Source organism: Bubalus bubalis, chromosome 4 (genome assembly GCF_019923935.1).
Source record: "Bubalus bubalis isolate 160015118507 breed Murrah chromosome 4, NDDB_SH_1, whole genome shotgun sequence".
NCBI classification, from domain to species: domain Eukaryota; kingdom Metazoa; phylum Chordata; class Mammalia; order Artiodactyla; family Bovidae; genus Bubalus; species Bubalus bubalis.
The window spans coordinates 161,641,953-161,659,998 of record NC_059160.1 but is presented as its reverse complement, the minus strand read 5'-3'; the positions used below and the strand labels follow the sequence as shown (position 1 = coordinate 161,659,998).

The window sequence follows — 18,046 nt, the reverse complement described above, 5'->3', positions numbered from 1 at the left end:
CTTTGAAAATAAAAAGTTACTTCCTACTACAAAATGGTACATATTCACTGTAAAAATTTAGATAATAAAACAGTCCCTACTAGCATTTGGATAAATGCTGTGCTGTGTTGTGCTCAGCCATGTCGGACTCTTTGTGCCCCCATAGACTTCCAGCAGCCTGCCGGTCTTCTCTATTCATGGGATTTTTCAGGCAAGAATACTGGAGTGGGTTGTCATTTCCTTCTGCAGGGAATCTTCCCCACCCAGGAATCAAACCCACATCTCCTGCATTGGCAGGCAGATTCTTTACTTCTGAGCTACCAGAGAAGCTCTTATATATGATATATATGTATATATACATATATATGATGAAAGATCTCACTTTAATGCTCTTTTACCTCCTTTGTAATTTAATAATGTAACAAATTTATGTCAATAAACAGACATATATATGTATATCATCCTTTAAATAATAAAATGTTTGCTCAGATTTCATTTAAAATACAAATAAGAGTTTTTAAAGTATTCTTCTCTTATAGAAAGGAAGGCATTTTCTGTGATTTCTCAGAATGGTATCCTTTTGTGGAGTACTAGGTATCTTTACATATCTAGTGATTGTTTTGTCTCTTCATATTTACAAGGAGAGATTTATGTTTGCTATTTTTGAATTTGAGAAAGGTTCTGTCAGAACTGGTGTAAGCCCTGTTTAGAGATCTTGTCACAGTGTTTTTGGTAGATGAGCGGGCTTCCTGACTTGAGTACTAGGGAGGAGCTACTGGTGAGACCCCTGCATGGCAGGGAAAGACCCTCTTTTTATTCTCCCCGTGGGAGCAGAGCTCCAGATGTCCATGTAGGGTGAAGAGAGAGTTCCCAGGCCACTGAGCCACGTAATTGGCTTTCCCCTCTCATATTTGTTAATAATAGTCCATACTTTGAGCAAGTCCCCTTTGTAGCATCCTTTTGGCACAATGCTTTTGCTTTGATGAGCATGCTGCTTCACCAGTAAAAGCTGAGAATGGACACGAAAGATGGCTACTCTGTGTGCAGGGAGTCGATAGAATTCTAATAATCCTAGAATTTGTATAAACTATCCCAGTCTTTTTTTTTTTTTTCCCAAAAACATTTGTTCCTTTCTGGCCACTGCTGCTCTGAGCTTTCCGGTTCCCTGGATTTGTGGGAGAACGCCATTCACTCACTTGCTGCTTCAGGGGGCTCCTCCTCTGCTGTGTTTAGTTACAGGCCGGGAGATACCTCCCTTGGCCGATTCCTACTTGTGCCATATGTAACAGAAATCTCTCAAGGTGTCTGGATACTGATGGCATTCTTCTCTTTTTAGTAGAAACCGATTTTTTTCTAAACCTTACTCTAATTGTATATTTCTAGAAATTTCTATGCCATCTTTTCTATTAGTCAAAGAGATAAATAGATTTACTTTTGTGAAATGGTTTCATGAAATCTGCGTGTATTGCATATCCTGCTTTTCCTTTATCTACTATATGTTTCTGTTTGTGTAATAGATGATTCAACACGTGTTCCTCTTGGAGAAAACAAGGACTACATCAATGCCAGTTATATTAAAATAGCCAATTCTAGAGAAGACTATTACTATATTGCTACCCAAGGGCCACTGCCAACTACCACGAATGACTTTTGGCAAATGGTTTGGGAAAATAACTCTAATGTTATTGCCATGATAACCAAAGAGAAAGAAGGTGGAGTTACCAAATGCCACCATTACTGGCCCATTTCTATGAAGAAACCTTTGGAATTGAAGAACTGTCGTATCTTCCTGGAGAACTACCAGATACTTCGGTATTTCATCATTCGAATGTTTCAAGTTGTTAAGAAGTCTGTAAGTTAAAAAATAAAATCAGTATTAGATATATATTTCGTTATATATGCACACATGTCCCAGAGGAAGTTAGGAGTAAGGTGGGCCATAGCTGGGGACACTTGTTTAAAGTAACTTGTTTTTACTTCTCCCTGCTACCAGAAACTAAGACAATGCCATTTCTTCTTCTGCCTAGCCAAACTCGGACTGAAGAGACGAAATAATTGAAAAGGGGAGTTGGGGCGGTTGAGAAAGAGTATTGGAAGTTACCTAATCCTGGGGTGTGCTTTGGCTACCTCTGCTGAGAGGGACAGATATGATGAAGTCCTTGAGACATGCTGATAATCGCTGGGCTGGGCGTGGCTGCAATTGTTCGGGGCGCTCACTGGTACCTGCAGTTACTATGCTCAGTGGATGGTAATACTGAGATCTGTACGGGCTGCAGAAAGGAGGCTCTCTTTTGGTTTGGACAGACGATTTGCTAGAGGAGGTGACATCTGAATTTACCCAAGTGAGAAAAATGAAAACAGTAAGTAGATGATGAAGGTATAAAATAGCATGGGGCATATGTATAGAGAGATGTAGGTAGTTAAGAGTTTCTGGAATGTAAAAGTTCAAATGCCAGGGAGAAATGAGAGATGAGATGAGGCTATAGAAAATAAGTAGAGAAAGCCAGAACATGAAATGTTTTGGATTTCAGCTAAGGAACACAAACTTTATTATGAAGATAATTAGGAGACATTGAAGAATTTTAGTAAGAAGGGTATATGATCAACTTAGGGCAACTAGCAATTAGATAGAAAGCAAAGACTTTGATGCTTTTCCGATAAAATTGGCAGACTTTATATGACTTATGACTTGTGACTTATAAGGAGTGTTCAAAAATTATACTGCCCAATGTGATAGCCACATTTGACTGTTTTAGATTTAAATTATTTAAACTTACATAAAATACCAAATTTAGTTCCTCACTTGCAATAGCCATACTTCTAATGTTTAATCACATATTACTAGTGACTACCATATGGGCAGCACAGATACAGAGCATTTGCATTCTTGTAGAAAGTAATATTGGGAAGTATTGGTCTAGAATAATCCATAGAGCAATTCATGTCTTGCTCTAACAGACTCAGAAAATAGCAAAGGAATGAGTTATAGGAGAAAGTGATGTTACATTGCTCTAAGTGGATTTGATTAGCAAGTAGGTAATACATGTGTTCTATAGGAGTGAAGGGGTGGGAGTTAAATTGGAAACTTGAAGAGTGATGAGATTTGGAATCATCACCGAAGAAGTTGGTTGGAGCACAGGCAATGATCAGGAAAAGGTTGCTGAAGGTGCTGAGGTTGGAACCCATAATTTGCAATAACAATAAAATATGCAACTATGTGATTTTCTTTTTCCTAACCATGGGATTCCTGAACAGAGATTATGGGACTGATTCAGGGAGAGATGTTGCTCAGGATATGTGCAAGATTCAAAGGATGAATGGAGTTGACAGTTTGGTAAGAGAATGATTTAGATAATCAGTCATAAAGTCTAAACTTAGGGAAATGAATGGAATCAGCAGCTAGGAGGAAATAGAGGACGTCAAGGGCAGAATTCCATCTAGTCACATTGTTGGAGGTGAAGCACAGGTAAAGCAGTAGCATAAGAGTTTCTGCTCAGAAAATGATGTTGGAATCTGAGAACTGGAAGATTTTTGATACTGGCCATTATAGGTGATGGTGAGTCCAAGGAGTAATCACATTGTGAGGACTAGAAGACATGAATGGCCTCCTCTGTAAGAGAGAAGTAAAAATGTGAGGCTAGCATGTCTGTTTGGCTGTTGAGATCCCAAATTTTCCCTGTCAGAATCTGTGGTAAGGTGACAGTGATGAGAAGACGAAGTTAGGAGGTATGAAACTTAAAAAGAAGTGGAGTTTTTGTACAAGGAGAAGAAATAATGAGTTGGAAATTGTGTTGGGCAGCAAGGAGAATGCAACTAATCTCTAGACTCTGTAGTACCTGGAGCACAGGAGAATAGGTGGCCTGGATTAGAGAGAACTGCAGAGTGCAGCACCCATGGAGGCAAGGCAAGGAAGTAGAAGAAGCATTTAGGGGAGTGATGATGCCTTCCAAGAGTTCACTGTAGCATGGGGGCCTGAGGAGATCAAACCAGTCAATCCTAAAGGAATTCAGTCCTGAATATTCACTGGAAGAACTGATGCTGAAGCTGAAATTCCAATACTTTGGCCACTTGATGCAAAGAACTGACATTGCAAAAGACCCTGATGCTGGGGAAGATTGAAGGCAGGAGGAGAAGGGGACGACAGAGGATGATATGGTTGGATGGCATCACTGACTCGACGGACATGAGTTTGAGCAAGCTCTGGGAGATGGTGATGGACAGGGAATCCTGGCATGCTGCAGTCCATGGGGTGGCAAAGAGTCGGACAAAAGTGAGCGACTGAACTGAACTGGGGGTCTGAGTGAGAAGGGAGATGTTGAAAAGATAAAGTCGGGAGAGAGATAGAAAGATAGAATTGAGGAGTCTGAGGATCAGAGTACACAGTGGTGTGACCAGGGAGGCCGAGAATAATAACAGTGTTTGACATTGACGTTGGGCTTGCTAGCTGTGTGTGAGGCCCTGCGTTCGCTCTGCGCACCCGAGGATTTGCCTGAGGCCTCCCTCTCCTAACACTTGATTCCCCGATGTGAACCAAGTACTGTGTCAGACGCTGGAGGTAGAAAGCAGGCACAGGCTCCACTCTTAGAGTACTTACAGTCTAATGGGGAAGGAAGGCACCAGTTCTAGATGGCATGTGATGTGTGCTGTGGCAGGAGAAGGACAGCATGCTTGGAGAATATAGGTCAGGTGGGAGGCCCAGAGGAACGATCTGTCTGAAAAGATTCAAATGTTCAGGTCCACCTGTGGAGCTTGGTGGCCTTTGGGCTGATGTTCCCAGACCTCAAAACCATGGGGCTGACATTTGAAGAACCTGCCTCGTGGTACTGGGTCAGGAAAGCAGTGATGCCCACCTTTGTGCAGATTCTCAGTGGTCAACAGTGTAGGAAAGGTTTAATTCCTGAAATACGTGATGGAGTGAGACCTATCCTCAATGTGGTTCCTTCACGCGATTTTTAAGCATCGTTTGCCTCATCCAATTTCATGTACCAATGATTCAAACTTGAGTCTTTCTATTTTCTAACACCATAGAAAATGGTATTTTTATTTGGAACTTGGGGGAAAAAGTGGTGCATTAAGGAGAAGTAGAGAAGGAGTGAGAAATCCTCCCTGAATTTCTTCACAAGCGTGCCCACTGGAGTAAAATGAGGGTTCCACACTGGGGAAGGGGTGAACCCTCTGAAAGAATGATGGGTAAACTCAAAGCATCTTATCTGTCAACCCCTGGGAGAGTCCATAACTCCACTTTCAGGGGGCTCAGCGAAAGAATTAAGGACCAAAGTCTACTCACATGGTCATTAACCACCCTGTCCTGGTTGCCAGAGGAGGTTGCTTCCCATCAAACCCTGATTAAGCAGCTTGACAGCACCTACCTGTTTTAATTAAATTTAGTATCCTATTTGGGCTTCTCTGGTGAAGAATAAAGAATAAAGAATCTGCCTGCAATGCGGGGACCTCGGTTATATCCCTGGGTTGGGAAGATCCCCTGGAGGAGGGCATGGCGATCCACTCTAGTATTCTTGTCTGGAGAATCCCCATGGACCAAGGAACCTGGCGGGCTACAGTCCATGGAGTCGCAAAGAGTTGGACATGACTGAGCGACTAAGCACAGCACATCATAATATTGAAACCAAGATATATTGCTTTCCTATATTATTCCCGACATGTTAGCTCATTTCCACTCTGTTTTGGATTCCTGGTTTGTTTGGTTTCTTCTGCATTCTCATGGTGCAGAAGAAAGATGGTAGCGTTAGATTTGGAAGGACTACATTATTGTCCCAGCTCTAAACATATGAGCCTCCTGACCTAGCATACATCTATCCATCACTCAAATTCTTACTTTTTCATCTGTAAAATGAGGATAACACAGTGTCTGCCACCCCAGGGCTGATGTGAGGATTAAATGAGATAATGCATGTGAAGTCTTTAGTACCGTTCCTCCAGAGTAAGTCCTAAATTCATGTTACCTGTTAATAGTCTTATTTTTATTATTGTATTACCATGTAGCGATTATTATTACTATTTGTGGCATATTAGAAATTAAAAGAAGCTCTCTAATATGAGAAGTTGATAAATCTCTTCTCTCCCCTTCCCTGTCTCTCTCCCTCCCCACCCCCGCCCCCACAGACAGGAGCTAGTCACTTTGTAAAACACTTGCAGTTCACCAACTGGCCAGACCATGGCACTCCTGCTTCAGCAGAAGGTTTTATAAAGTACGTTCGTTACGTGAGGAAGAGCCACCTGACAGGACCCGTCGTCGTTCACTGCAGCGCAGGCGTGGGTCGGACAGGGGTGTTCCTGTGTGTGGATGTTGTATTCTGTGCCATTGAAAAGAACTTTTCAGTAAGTGTGTGAATTAAGCGCATAAACTGATGCTGTTAGTAAACACTGTATTTTTAACAGCCTTCTCATAGCTGGAGACTAATATTTGGTCTTCAAGAGCAACTGAGTCAATAGAAAGCATGTCAGCTTTGGATACCTGCTTCTCACTTAACTGCTGCAGGCTCTTGGAGGTGGTTCTGAGGATTAAACTAAATAGATAATGCAAATGAATGGCTTCAGACAATGTCTGGAGTACAGTAAATATGAGTTCATTTTTCTTTTCTTGCTTCCACCCACATGTACAGTTTTTAAAGTCTTGTTAAAGAATGTCAGTGACGTGTGCCTGTTTATTTTTTGGTTGCCCTGCACAGCATGCGGGATCTTACTTCCCTGACCAGGGGTCAAACCTATGCTCTTTGCAGTGAAAACATGGATTCGTAACCAGTGGATCACTGGGGAAGGCCCAAAGTGTGTCTGTTTTTAATGAATAGAAATACATGCATGTGAGCACATTGGGGAAAAAAGTAGACCTCAGAGTTAATGAGAGGTCCCTGGGTCTGACTGCTAGTTTGCCACACACTTTAGGTTTTGGTGACTTGGTACAAATTGCTCATTTTCTCTGAAATCTAGTTTTCTCTTACATAAAATAAGGATAATAATATTGCTGGGTTTTAGTCAACTATTAACAATTCTTTACTTTCTTCCTAAATTTGGAACCAGCGAAGAGATAGACACAAGAATTAGACATGTAGTGATTTTACTGTTACCTTTAGATTGATTAATTAGGGAACATGACTTTAGATTTGTGCCCCAGAAGGCCTGCTTTTACTGAACTGCTTTCCTGTGTTGCCGAAGTGAGGAGGGGAAGACATTTGTTTACTTAGCAGGCACTTGGGTTGGGGAGGGTGGCGCCTCTTACCGTGTCTCCAAGGAATAGGCAAGTCCGCAGCTCAGTCATAAGGCAACAAGGGCTGGGAGGCATTTGCCCTGATAGGCAAATTCTGCGGTTATCTTATTATCAGCATAAATGTTAAATCACTGCTTTCTCAGGCTATATGTAGTTATACCCTAGCAGTGACCAGGTCACCCCATGACAACAAATGGGTTGCATAAGTTCTACATGTTTACATCCTAAGGTCACATTATGTCGGGGATAGAAAAATGGCCTCTACCAGGGACTTCCTAAAGGACAGAGGAAGTCTCTTCTTCTCAGAAGCTTGAACCAAAATCTCCTAGCATTTCCCTGTTTGTGATTCAGCTATAACTCTTTCCTTAAACTAACCACTGTGGGAGATACTGGTCCATCAAAGTCAGTCAGGACTACTCTAGGCTATACGGTCGAGGATAAAAAAGAAACGGTTTCCCAAAGCAAACTGAGAGTTTTATTACAAACAATGAATATAAACTTGGTGGTCAAAAAATGACAAAAATACTAAAAAATGCTGAAAATTTCAGTAGTATGAATCTGATGTTACGTGTTCCTGTAATTAGTGTTGTTTTATCCTTTTAACAGAAAATACATTAGCATAATTTTTTTAATAATTTTTATATGTTCTTCATCATAATTAATTTGTTTATATTTGTTCTCATTTTATATAACTTATATAAATTGTAAAAACTATAAATATTGTATTTTATGCTTCTACGGAGCACTTTTATCCCCTGCTGTTATACCTTTTGTAAACTTAAAATGTGCTTTATAATAAGTCATCTGTCAGCTTAAATAACAGTGTTTTTATTAGCAATATGTAAAATAGTGATGTATTTTACAATTAAGGGTGCTCCCCACTCCAGTACTCTTGCCTGGAAAACCCCATGGACGGAGGAGCCTGGTAGGCTGCAGTCCATGAGGTCGCTAAGTCGGACACGACTGAGCAACTTCACTTTCACTTTTCACTTTCATGCATTGAAGAAGGAAATGGCAATCCACTCCAGTGTTCTTGCCTGGAGAATCCCAGGGACGGGGAGCCTGGTGGGCTGCCATCTATGGGGTCGCACAGAGTCGGACACGACTGAAGCGACTTAGCAGCAGCAGCAGATTTGATGGAAAACGGTTCAGAAATAGGAAATGCATCCATTGTTGCCTTATTGGCTTTTCATAGAGGCTTGAGATGTCCAGTATCCTTACTGATGCCCATCTCTACTCTTTTCAGAAATTTTGTTCACCAGAGCTACTCAAAGTATGGTCTTGGACCAGTACCAATCTGTGAATGTTTGTTATTTGCAGAAAGATAAGTTTTCTGAAATTGAGAGTAAGCATTTAGAAACTTTCAAAGCAGTTTGATATATTTGAGAGACATCCAAGAGCATGACAGTGGGTTGGTCTGGTAAACAGGATGCAGACGGGTTTGTGTGCTGTGGAACTCACACAGAGAGACCTACATGCTGCAGGCTGCTTTTCAGCCGTATGTGACCGACATTTTAAGATTAGTTTATCAGTTATAACTCTAAAGGATATGAAGATCTGAGAAAATATAATGATTTATTTCTTTTTACTGTTATTTTATAGTCAGTTTTATTTTTAAGTAAGCTTGCGTAAAAATCCTTAAAACACTGGGAACAAGCTGGCTCTTCTCTTGAGGAAAACCTGAGATTGTTCTGTAGTTGAAACATTCTTGATAGAACTTTCCCCTCTAACATGCTGTTCATCATACAGCAACAGTTAAATATCAGTTACCATATTATTATGTAACGAAGTGAATAGTCCAAAATTTAACACATTAACCTTCACAAAATCAAGAATACTTACCGTATCACTAAACACACTGTCTGGTTCATCTGGAAGGGGTTCTTTGGTTTTTGTTTTTTTGGTAGCAAGACTGTTTTTAAAAATTTGTTTTTAATTGGAGGGTAATTGCTTTACAGTGCTATATTGGTCTCTGACACACAACAGCGTGAATCAGTCACAAGCATACATATGCACCCTCCTTCCTGAACCTCTCTCCCACCCCCGACCGCATCCTGCCGCTCGAGGCAGTCACAGAGCACCAAGCTGAGCTCCCCATGTCGTACTGTAGCTCCCCGTGCAGCTGTCTGTTATACATATGGTGATTCATATGTTTCAGAGCTACTGTCTCAGCGTGTCCCAACCTCTCCTCCCTTCACTGTCTCTACAGTCTGTTCTCTATGTCTATGTCTCTATTCCTGCTTTGCGAACAGGTTCATCAGTACCATTTTTCTGGATTCCACGTATATGCGTTAACGTATGATATTTGTTTTCCTCTTTCCGACTTACTTCACTCTGTGTAACAGTCTCTAGGTTCATCCACCTCACTAGAACTGACTCAAATTTGGGGTAAATTCTTTAATCTGTGTAACTATCTCAGACTGTTTTCTTGTCATTGCAGTTCTACAATCAGAACATAATTCTACACAAAACTTAAGCTCCAAATTACATTTGATGACAACGTAGTACTTTGCAATTTCATGCCCTTTAAAATTAGTTCAGTTCAATCGCTCAGTCATGTCCGACTCTTTACAATCCCATGGACTGCAGCACGCCAGGCTTCCCTGTCCATCACCAACTCTCTGAGCTTGCTCAAACTCATGTCCCTTGAGTCAGTGATGCCATCCAAGCATCTCATTCTCTGTCCTCTTCTCCTGCCTTCAGTCTTCCCCAGCATCAGGGTCTTTTGCAATGAGTCAGTTCTTTGCATCAGGTGGCCGAAGTATTGGAATTTCAGCTTCAGCATCAGTCCTTCCAGTGAATGTTCAGGATTGATTTTCTTTAGGATGGACTGATTTGATCTCCTTGTAGTCCAAGGGACTCTCAAGAGTCTTCTTCAACATGACAGTTCAAAAGCATCAGTTCTTGGGTGCTCAGCTTTCTTTATGGTCCAACTTTCACATCCATACATGACTACTGGAAAAACCATATTTGTGAGCGATTTTGTGCCATTTAAAATTAGTTAGTTGTGATTGCCAGTAATAAAACAGAAAAGGAAATATTCTTCCTTCTTTTCACTTCATGTTCAAATCACACATATACTGAGTCCTTATGTTAGCAGTATCTTTTATTCAGCAAGTTGTGATGGTAAATACTTTGCTACTTCTGTTTTGTGAGTTGGTACTGCTCTGTATCACTCGCCAGTCCCTGAATTTGTCACACTGTGATTTCATTATAAAAATGGGACTTGACCTTTTTCTGCCACATCTTCACTCCAAATTTTCAATAAAACACTTTCAGTATGACTTCTATCACCATTGTCTGGTTGTCGTGTATGTGTTTTTAATCTTAGCTGTTCAAATCACTATTTTGTAAGTCTGCAAAGTATATATGTTTCATGTGAAATATTGAACATGAGCTTTTTAATTTAGTATTCTTGAAAATAATTCTTTTGTCTTGGAGCCTATTTATTTTGTTCTGTATGTGACAAGTAAATTTTAATTGTTTCTTTGCTATGTTAGCCAGTACATCTTTGCAATTAATACAAGTGTGGTTTTAGCACTTCACAATCAATAATGGCTCTAAAACTCAATATATGAGGAATCGTAATTCCAGGTAAAAATAACATGAACTCTTTTGGTCTTCATTTCTTTGCAGTTACTTCCATTATTATTATTTGGTTAACCACTAAAGCTATATTCAGAAAAGCTGTGCTTTTCTTGAGAAGACAATCCAGTGACACTTCTTTTGCTATCAGTAAATTAAGGTTAAAAATGAATAATACAAATTTATTTCCATAACTTGCCTAATCTTAAAATATAAATTATAAAACAAACTTTCAAGAAACAATGGATTCTAAATTCAATGAAGTTGAATTTGTATCATATTTCCTTTCATGGATCATTCTTTCGGTGTCAAGTTTGAGAACTCTTCACCTTGCCTGGGTCCCAAAGAATCTTTCCGATGTCATTTCTTTAAGTTCTGTGGTTTCATGTTTGACATTTAAGTCTGTAGCCCATTTTGAGTTCATTGTTTTTAGAAGGGGCGAGGCTTAAGTCAAGGTTCACTTTTTTTTTTTTTTTTTTGCCCTAAGATGTCCAGCTGTTAAGTTTCCTTTGTTGAAAAGGCTTTTCTTCCTCCACTGAATTGCTTTTGCACCTTTGTCAGAAATGATTTTGAATATTTAGTTCAAAATCATTTAGTTTGAATATTTTGAATATTCTAGTTCCGTATTCTGTTTCACTGATCTATGTATCTATCCTTTGCCGTTACCACACTTTGGATTCCTGTAGCTATATAGGAAATCTTAACACAGGGAGAGTGATTCTTTCTCTTTCAAAATTGTTTTAGCTGTTATAAGTCTGTGCCTTTCAATATAAATTTTAAAATTAGCTTTTCTATGTTTATAAAAAAAAGCTTGATGAATTTTGATAGGATGAATTTTACTATGTTGGATCTTCCAATATGAATGTGGTATGTCAATTTATTTAGGTCTTCTTTGGTCTTCTTTGATTTCTTTCATCAGCATTTTGTTATTTTCATCATACAGCTTCTGTACATGCTTTGTTAGATTTATCTTATTTCACTTTCTTTCAAGCTGTAAATGGTATTGTGTTTTTACTATCATGTTCATTGTATGTACATGTATGTACAAATGCAGTTGATTTTTTCATGTTGCTCTTGTATCCTGTGATCTTGTTGAACTCACTTATCGGTTCTAAGAGGGTGTTTTGCCCTGTTTTGTTCTGTTTTTAGGTTCTTTGAGATTTTCTACATAGGTAGTCATTCCAGCTGCAAGTAGGGACACACGCCTCTCCCTTCCCACTGCATTTGTTTCTTGTTTCTTTATCTGGTCTTACTGCACTACCTGGAACTTCAAGTGTTGTATTGAAAACAGGTAGTCAGAGCATACATTCTTGCCGTCACTAATATTAGGGAGAAAGCAAATTAAAATAATTTGTTCTGTGAAAGACCCTGTGAAGTAGATGAAAAGACAAGCTACAGACTTAGAGAAACTGTTTGCAACCACATGTCCAACAAAGGTCTCACACCTAGAATTTGTAAAGACCTCAAAACTTATAAGTAAGCAAGCAATTCAGTTAGAAAATAGGTAAAAGACATGAAATTTCAATGATAAGGATGAATCAATGACAGTCACATGAAAAGAGGCTCAACTTCATTAGCCTTTAGGTAAATGAAATCAAAGAGATTTCAAACCAGTCAATGTTAAAGGAAATCAACCCTGAATACTCTTTGGAAGGACTGATGTTGAAGCTCAATGCTTTGGCCCCCTGATGCAAACAGCTGACTCCTTAGAAAAGATCCTGTTGCTGGGGAAGACTGTAGGCAGAAGGAGAAGAGGGTGACAGAGGATGAGAGGGTTGGTTGGCATCACTGACTCAATGGACATGAGTTTGAGCAAACTCCAGGAAATGCTGAGGGACAGGGAAGCCTGATGTGCTGCAATCCATGGGATTGAGAATAGTTGGACACAACTTGGCGACTGAACAACAACAACAAAATGAAATTAAAACCATGATGAAATATCACTAGATATTGATTAGAAAAGCTGATACAAAAAATAATGACAACACCAAATGCTGATGAAGATTTGAAAAAAAACTGGATTAGTTATACATTGCTTATGCTTCCCAGGTGGCTCAGTGGTGAAGAATCTGTCTACCAATGCAGGAGACATGGGTTTGATCCTTGGGGCAGGAAGATGCCCTGGAGGAGCAGTGGCAACCCACTCCAGTATTCCTGCCTGGAGAATCCCACGGACAGAGGAGCCTGGTGGGCTACAGTCCATAGGGTCTCAAAGAGTCAGACAGAAGTGAGCAGCAGCAGCATACATTGCTTATAGGAATGAATGTAAAATGGTACATCCAGTCTGGAAAGGAGTTTTTAAATTTCTTAGAAAAAAAAAAAACAAACAAAAGCAGAATTAAACTAATCTTACCATATAATCCTAGCAATAATACTCTTGGGTGTTTATTCCATGGAAATGAAAACTTCAGTTCATGTAAAAACCTGTATGTATGTGTTCATAGCAGATCTATTTATCATCCCCCTAAACTGGAAAACAGCCTAGATGTCCTTCAACACACCCATACTATGAAATACTGGTGCTGCTGCTGCTAAGTCGCTTCAGTCGTGTCCGACTCTGTGTGACCCCAGAGACGGCAGCCCACCAGGCTCCCCCATCCCTGGGATTCTCCAGGCAAGAACACTGGAGTGGGTTGCCATTTCCTTCTCCAATGCATGAAAGTGAAAAGTGAAAGTGAAGTCGCTCAGTCGTGCCTGACTCTTTGCAACCCCATGGACTGCAGCCCACCAGGCTCCTCCATCCATGGGATATTCCAGGCAAGAGTACTGGAGTGGGGTGCCATTGCCTTCTCTGACTGTGGAATACTATTTAGTAACAAAAAGGAATGAACTATTGATATACTCAATTTTCATGAATCTCAAAGCAATTAGCAATGACAAAAAGTCTCAAAAAATTGGATATTACATGATTCCTTTATGTGATCTGCTTGAAATAACAAAACTGTAGAGATTCAGAACAGATTACTGGTCGCCAAGGGTTGAGGATTGGAGTGGGTGGGTAGTCCTAATAGATAACAGGAGGAAGGCTTATGGTGCTATAGTTATGCGTCTTGGTTGTGGTTGCAGTTACATGAATCTTCATGTGTGATAACTTTGTATACAATAACACATGTATGCCTATGTTGATGAATGATTGCGTGTAAAACTGGCAAAATCTAAAAAGGCTAGTAAATTATACCAATGTCAATTTCCTGGTTTCAATATTATACTCTAATTGGTATAATACTAGGTGAAAAGATACACAGACTATCCCTGTACATTTTTTGCAACTTACTATGTATCTATAGTTATTTCAATATAAAAATATTCAAAGGAGTAATTAAAATTTTAAGTTATAGTAACACAAAGTTGTAAAAATAAAGGAATACTTAACATTTCTCTGATTTTTATGTACTTTTGGATGATAGTTGACAGTTGACAAATCTTAAATTTCATGTGGTCTTATCGCACATGACTGGTCCTCAGCTTGCACCACGTGTGGCTTTTCAAGCAAGCTGAGCAGCACCTGAGCTGGCCTATGATGCGGCTGCTCCACCGACGAGGCTGCTTGGTGCTGCACCACTGCCAGATCGCCATTAAGATTTTCTAAACACTTATTACCAGCTTCTGGCCTCAGCTCATTTTGGTCTAGCGACAGCCTTCTGCAGACCTGCACCAGCTTGGTGACCACACTGGGTAGTGCTGTTCTCCATGCACAGGTGCAGAATCTGGGGTTGGGCCAACTGCTGCTCAGGGTCTCCATTTGAGTTGAGAGGGCTCTTTATATGAGAAACAGCTGTGTTACTGTTGTGGCCAGAAAAGGTTTTCTATGCTTCAGACTCTTGCAGAATCACAATGCTGCTTTAAGTTCTCCCTTTGGAGAACAGAAAAGTATACACAGGGGCAAATTTGTTGTTATTTCTTTTGGAGAACATTTCTTATTATAAATGATTGCTTCCTGCTTTTTCCTGGAAACCCATTTGAACAAGTCTTCCTTATCCACTAGACTAGGTTAAACATAGTACATGTTCTTATGACTGAAAACGAGAACTTGCCAGTTAAATCTTGAGATATCTTTTACTGGAAAGAAGTATGGCGTACCCCTTAGGCATCTGTGGGTTTTGTGTTTTCCCCCTCTCTGGATAATTCAAAATTACTGTCATCCTGTTACAGTTCGACATCATGAATATAGTGGGCCAAATGAGAGAACAGCGTCATGGAATGATCCAAACAAAGGTAAGTCACACCACATAAATTCTCATAAGAACAATAATGATGTAAAGATGAATATTACATTGTAACATACATTGTACAGCACATTACAATTTGTAAAGCTCTTTTACCTACACAGTTGCATTGAATTCTCACTGTTTGAGGTAAACATAAGTTACGCTCTGACATTACTGATGAAGTACCTCAAGTTCAGAGCAATGAAGTTTGTTTTATCAGAGAGCAAGTGTAGGAGCCAAATCTGAAACTGAAGTCTCCTAATGCCCAAACACATGCTTAGTCCATAATACCATGTTATTTAAGTAACATATCTAAAGTTATTTTCCATAAATTTATGAATGGCAATTTTAGGACATTTATTTGCAACTAAAGTATCAGTCATTGGCATGTCATAAAAAAGATAGCATAAATATCACAGATATTAGTTATACTAATTATTGAAGGGTCAAGAGAATATGGATAATAAAAACAAACAGGTACCCCTAAATCTTTTTTATGGTTTTTTAAGGCAATGTTCAGTGATATGAAGTATTTCCTTTGAACTATAGGGTTGCCTAAGAGATCTGAGGCTACATCTTTAAAAAGTTTAAATTTGATTCATCCAATGAAGATATAAAGAGACTGATATTGAGTCAGATTCCCCTCTGTTCAGTTAACTAATTCTAGACCAAAGACTATATTATTACCATTTATCTTCCTGATGCTTTAAAAAATGTATTCATATAAGAAGTTCTTGGCTAAATGTTAACCTTTTTTAGTCACTTCTTTTTAGGTTAAGGCACTCTTTTTAGGCACTTTGTGGTTAAAAAGTACAAATGTCTTTTCTGAAAGTGGATATTGGTATTCAATTAACATTGCATTGTTTTTCATGTATGTGTGTGTTTAGGAGCAGTATATGTTTTGTTATAAAATTGTGCTTGAAGTTCTTCAGAAGCTTTGGACTGTAAAGTAAGAACTATTGCCTCACACTTGAAATTATTAGCAAGTGGCTTGGAGCCTCCTCTTAAAGAACACATTCGAGCTGTGCTTGAAGGGCTTTGCTGATACAAATGTGCTTTCTTGGTATATCGTTCGACTTTCTGACAGTTCCCTGAAGGCAGTGCCATTTGGTTTGGGGTAAACGGTGTTTACCCACTGATCTTACTTAGGTAATGTCAAATACCTTCCCATATTTTCCCATGAAATGAAAGTTATGTAAAACAACTTCCGTCTATTTGGTTGAAGAGATTACAGAACCCAGTAAAGGATTTAAACTGTATTATTTAAGATTTTATTTGGAAAGACAGCTGGAGGGAGCTGAGAATTTTCAGGATCACAAGATCGTGAGCTTATATCATGATTTCTTACAAGCATTTTCAAGACAGATACGTATCCATGTTTTTTAACTAGAGTCTGTACTTTTAGGTGGTATTTGAATAGCTTAGGTCACTAAAGAACCCAGTTAGAAAGGGTCAACTTTCTATGCAAATTGGATTCCCTTTCGCTGTACTTCTCTACTCCTGTGGAGCCCCAGGGACCTCAAAGGACAAGCTGCCTTTCTAGAGCAGCTGGACAAGGTCTGGGAATTTTCATGGGTGGGCAGAGTTCCTCTTCTCCATCACTTGAGCACACTGGTGGACAGTCCAAAACTAAAATAGATGTTTATGTAGAAAGTCCAAGAGGAAATTTTTGCCCGTTCTTGAGTTCTTTCCTATCCCACCCTAACACTTTACATATTAGTCTGCTTTGTTAAAAGCAAACATTACATTTTACTTGCCTCTTAATCTCTGCCCTTTAGCTTTAGCGGGCAATAAACTTTGATATAAGCTTTATTACGTAGTTCCAGGTATCTTTTACGCCAGATATATTTTTCAAACTAAAATCTATGATGATTATTTTTTTCTTCAGTGTTCCATTTAATCATTTATTTCCATTACTGCCCCACCTCTGCCATGACATTTAGAAGTTGGCTTTGGGAACCAGATTCTGGAGAACCAAATTTGTAGTTGTGAAAATGAAAACTTCCATATTCTGTTTTTGAAAAGATGTGGCCATTATTAAATTCATCTTATTATAGGACTTTGCCTCATACAGTTATAATGATATTTTTGTCAAGGAATTTTAGTGACCAGTTATACTTGATTATAAACTATAAAGCAAGTGATTCATGTCTTTCTATGATGTAATTCAGTTGAGATCAGAGAAGTCTTTGCATTGTACTGAGAAAGTTTCTAATATTAATCCATAAGTCTTGAATTTTTAAGAGCTTATTTTGTTCCCTTAGCTGAAAAAACACTTGAATAGGTTGAATTAAAATTGATACTTCTCATTTTAAAAATAATTAAATGCTGGAAATGTAATTTATATTAAATGAATTGATTTTACCTATTTACATTATTTTTGTAAATAATAATCTGTGCTAAACATTAATTTTGATGATTGGCTTTTAATATTTATATTACTAATTTTCTTTTCTCTCATAGCAAAATAATAAATATAATGTACAGTAATAGTTCTGAAAAGGATTCTATGCTATTATTTAAATTGAAAGATTTACTATGTATTGCCTGAAGTATTTTTATTATTTGGACCTTGAAATGTTCTTATAAAGAAAATTTCCACAATTCTTGATGGAAACATGTCTCTTCTTTAATGTCTGCCTCATATTTTTATAGCTGGACTAATTTTTAGTTTTTCAGGGAAATAAGTAAATATGAAAATACTAATTGCATTTGTTTTATTTAATTTTGGGGAAGTGAATCCCAAATTGAAAATTTTTGACTAATTGAAATACAAAGTTTTATGCCAATAATAAATCAATTTTTGCCTTAGGATATAAATATGAAACTCCCACTAACACCTATGACAGTGAAAGTGAAGTCGCTCGGTCGTGTCTGACTCTTTGCGACCCTGTGGACTGTAGCCCACCAGGCTCCTCCGTCCATGGGATTCTCCAGGCAAGAATACTAGAGTGGGTTGCCATTTCCTTCTCCAGGGATCTTCCCAACCCAGGGATTGAACCCAGGTCTCCCGCATTGCAGGCAGACGCTTTAACCTCTGAGCCACCAG

General features: G+C 38.9%; 1 protein-coding gene across 5 annotated transcripts in view; it reads left to right on the top strand.

Annotated features, from left to right (window-relative positions):
* The window catches only part of PTPN20 (protein tyrosine phosphatase non-receptor type 20), a 66,525-nt gene extending 48,922 nt beyond the window's left edge, over window positions 1–17,603 (top strand). For all 5 annotated transcript variants that reach the window (XM_044942398.1, XM_044942397.1, XM_044942399.1 and 2 more), the window contains 4 exons: window positions 1,497–1,831; window positions 6,103–6,318; window positions 14,942–15,004; window positions 15,885–17,603. In XM_044942398.1, the coding sequence (XP_044798333.1) occupies window positions 1,497–1,831; window positions 6,103–6,318; window positions 14,942–15,004; window positions 15,885–15,950 (680 nt within the window). In that variant the 3' untranslated portion in view covers window positions 15,951–17,603. The remainder of the gene's footprint in view (window positions 1–1,496; window positions 1,832–6,102; window positions 6,319–14,941; window positions 15,005–15,884) is intronic.
* The last annotated feature ends 443 nt before the right edge of the window (window positions 17,604–18,046 follow it).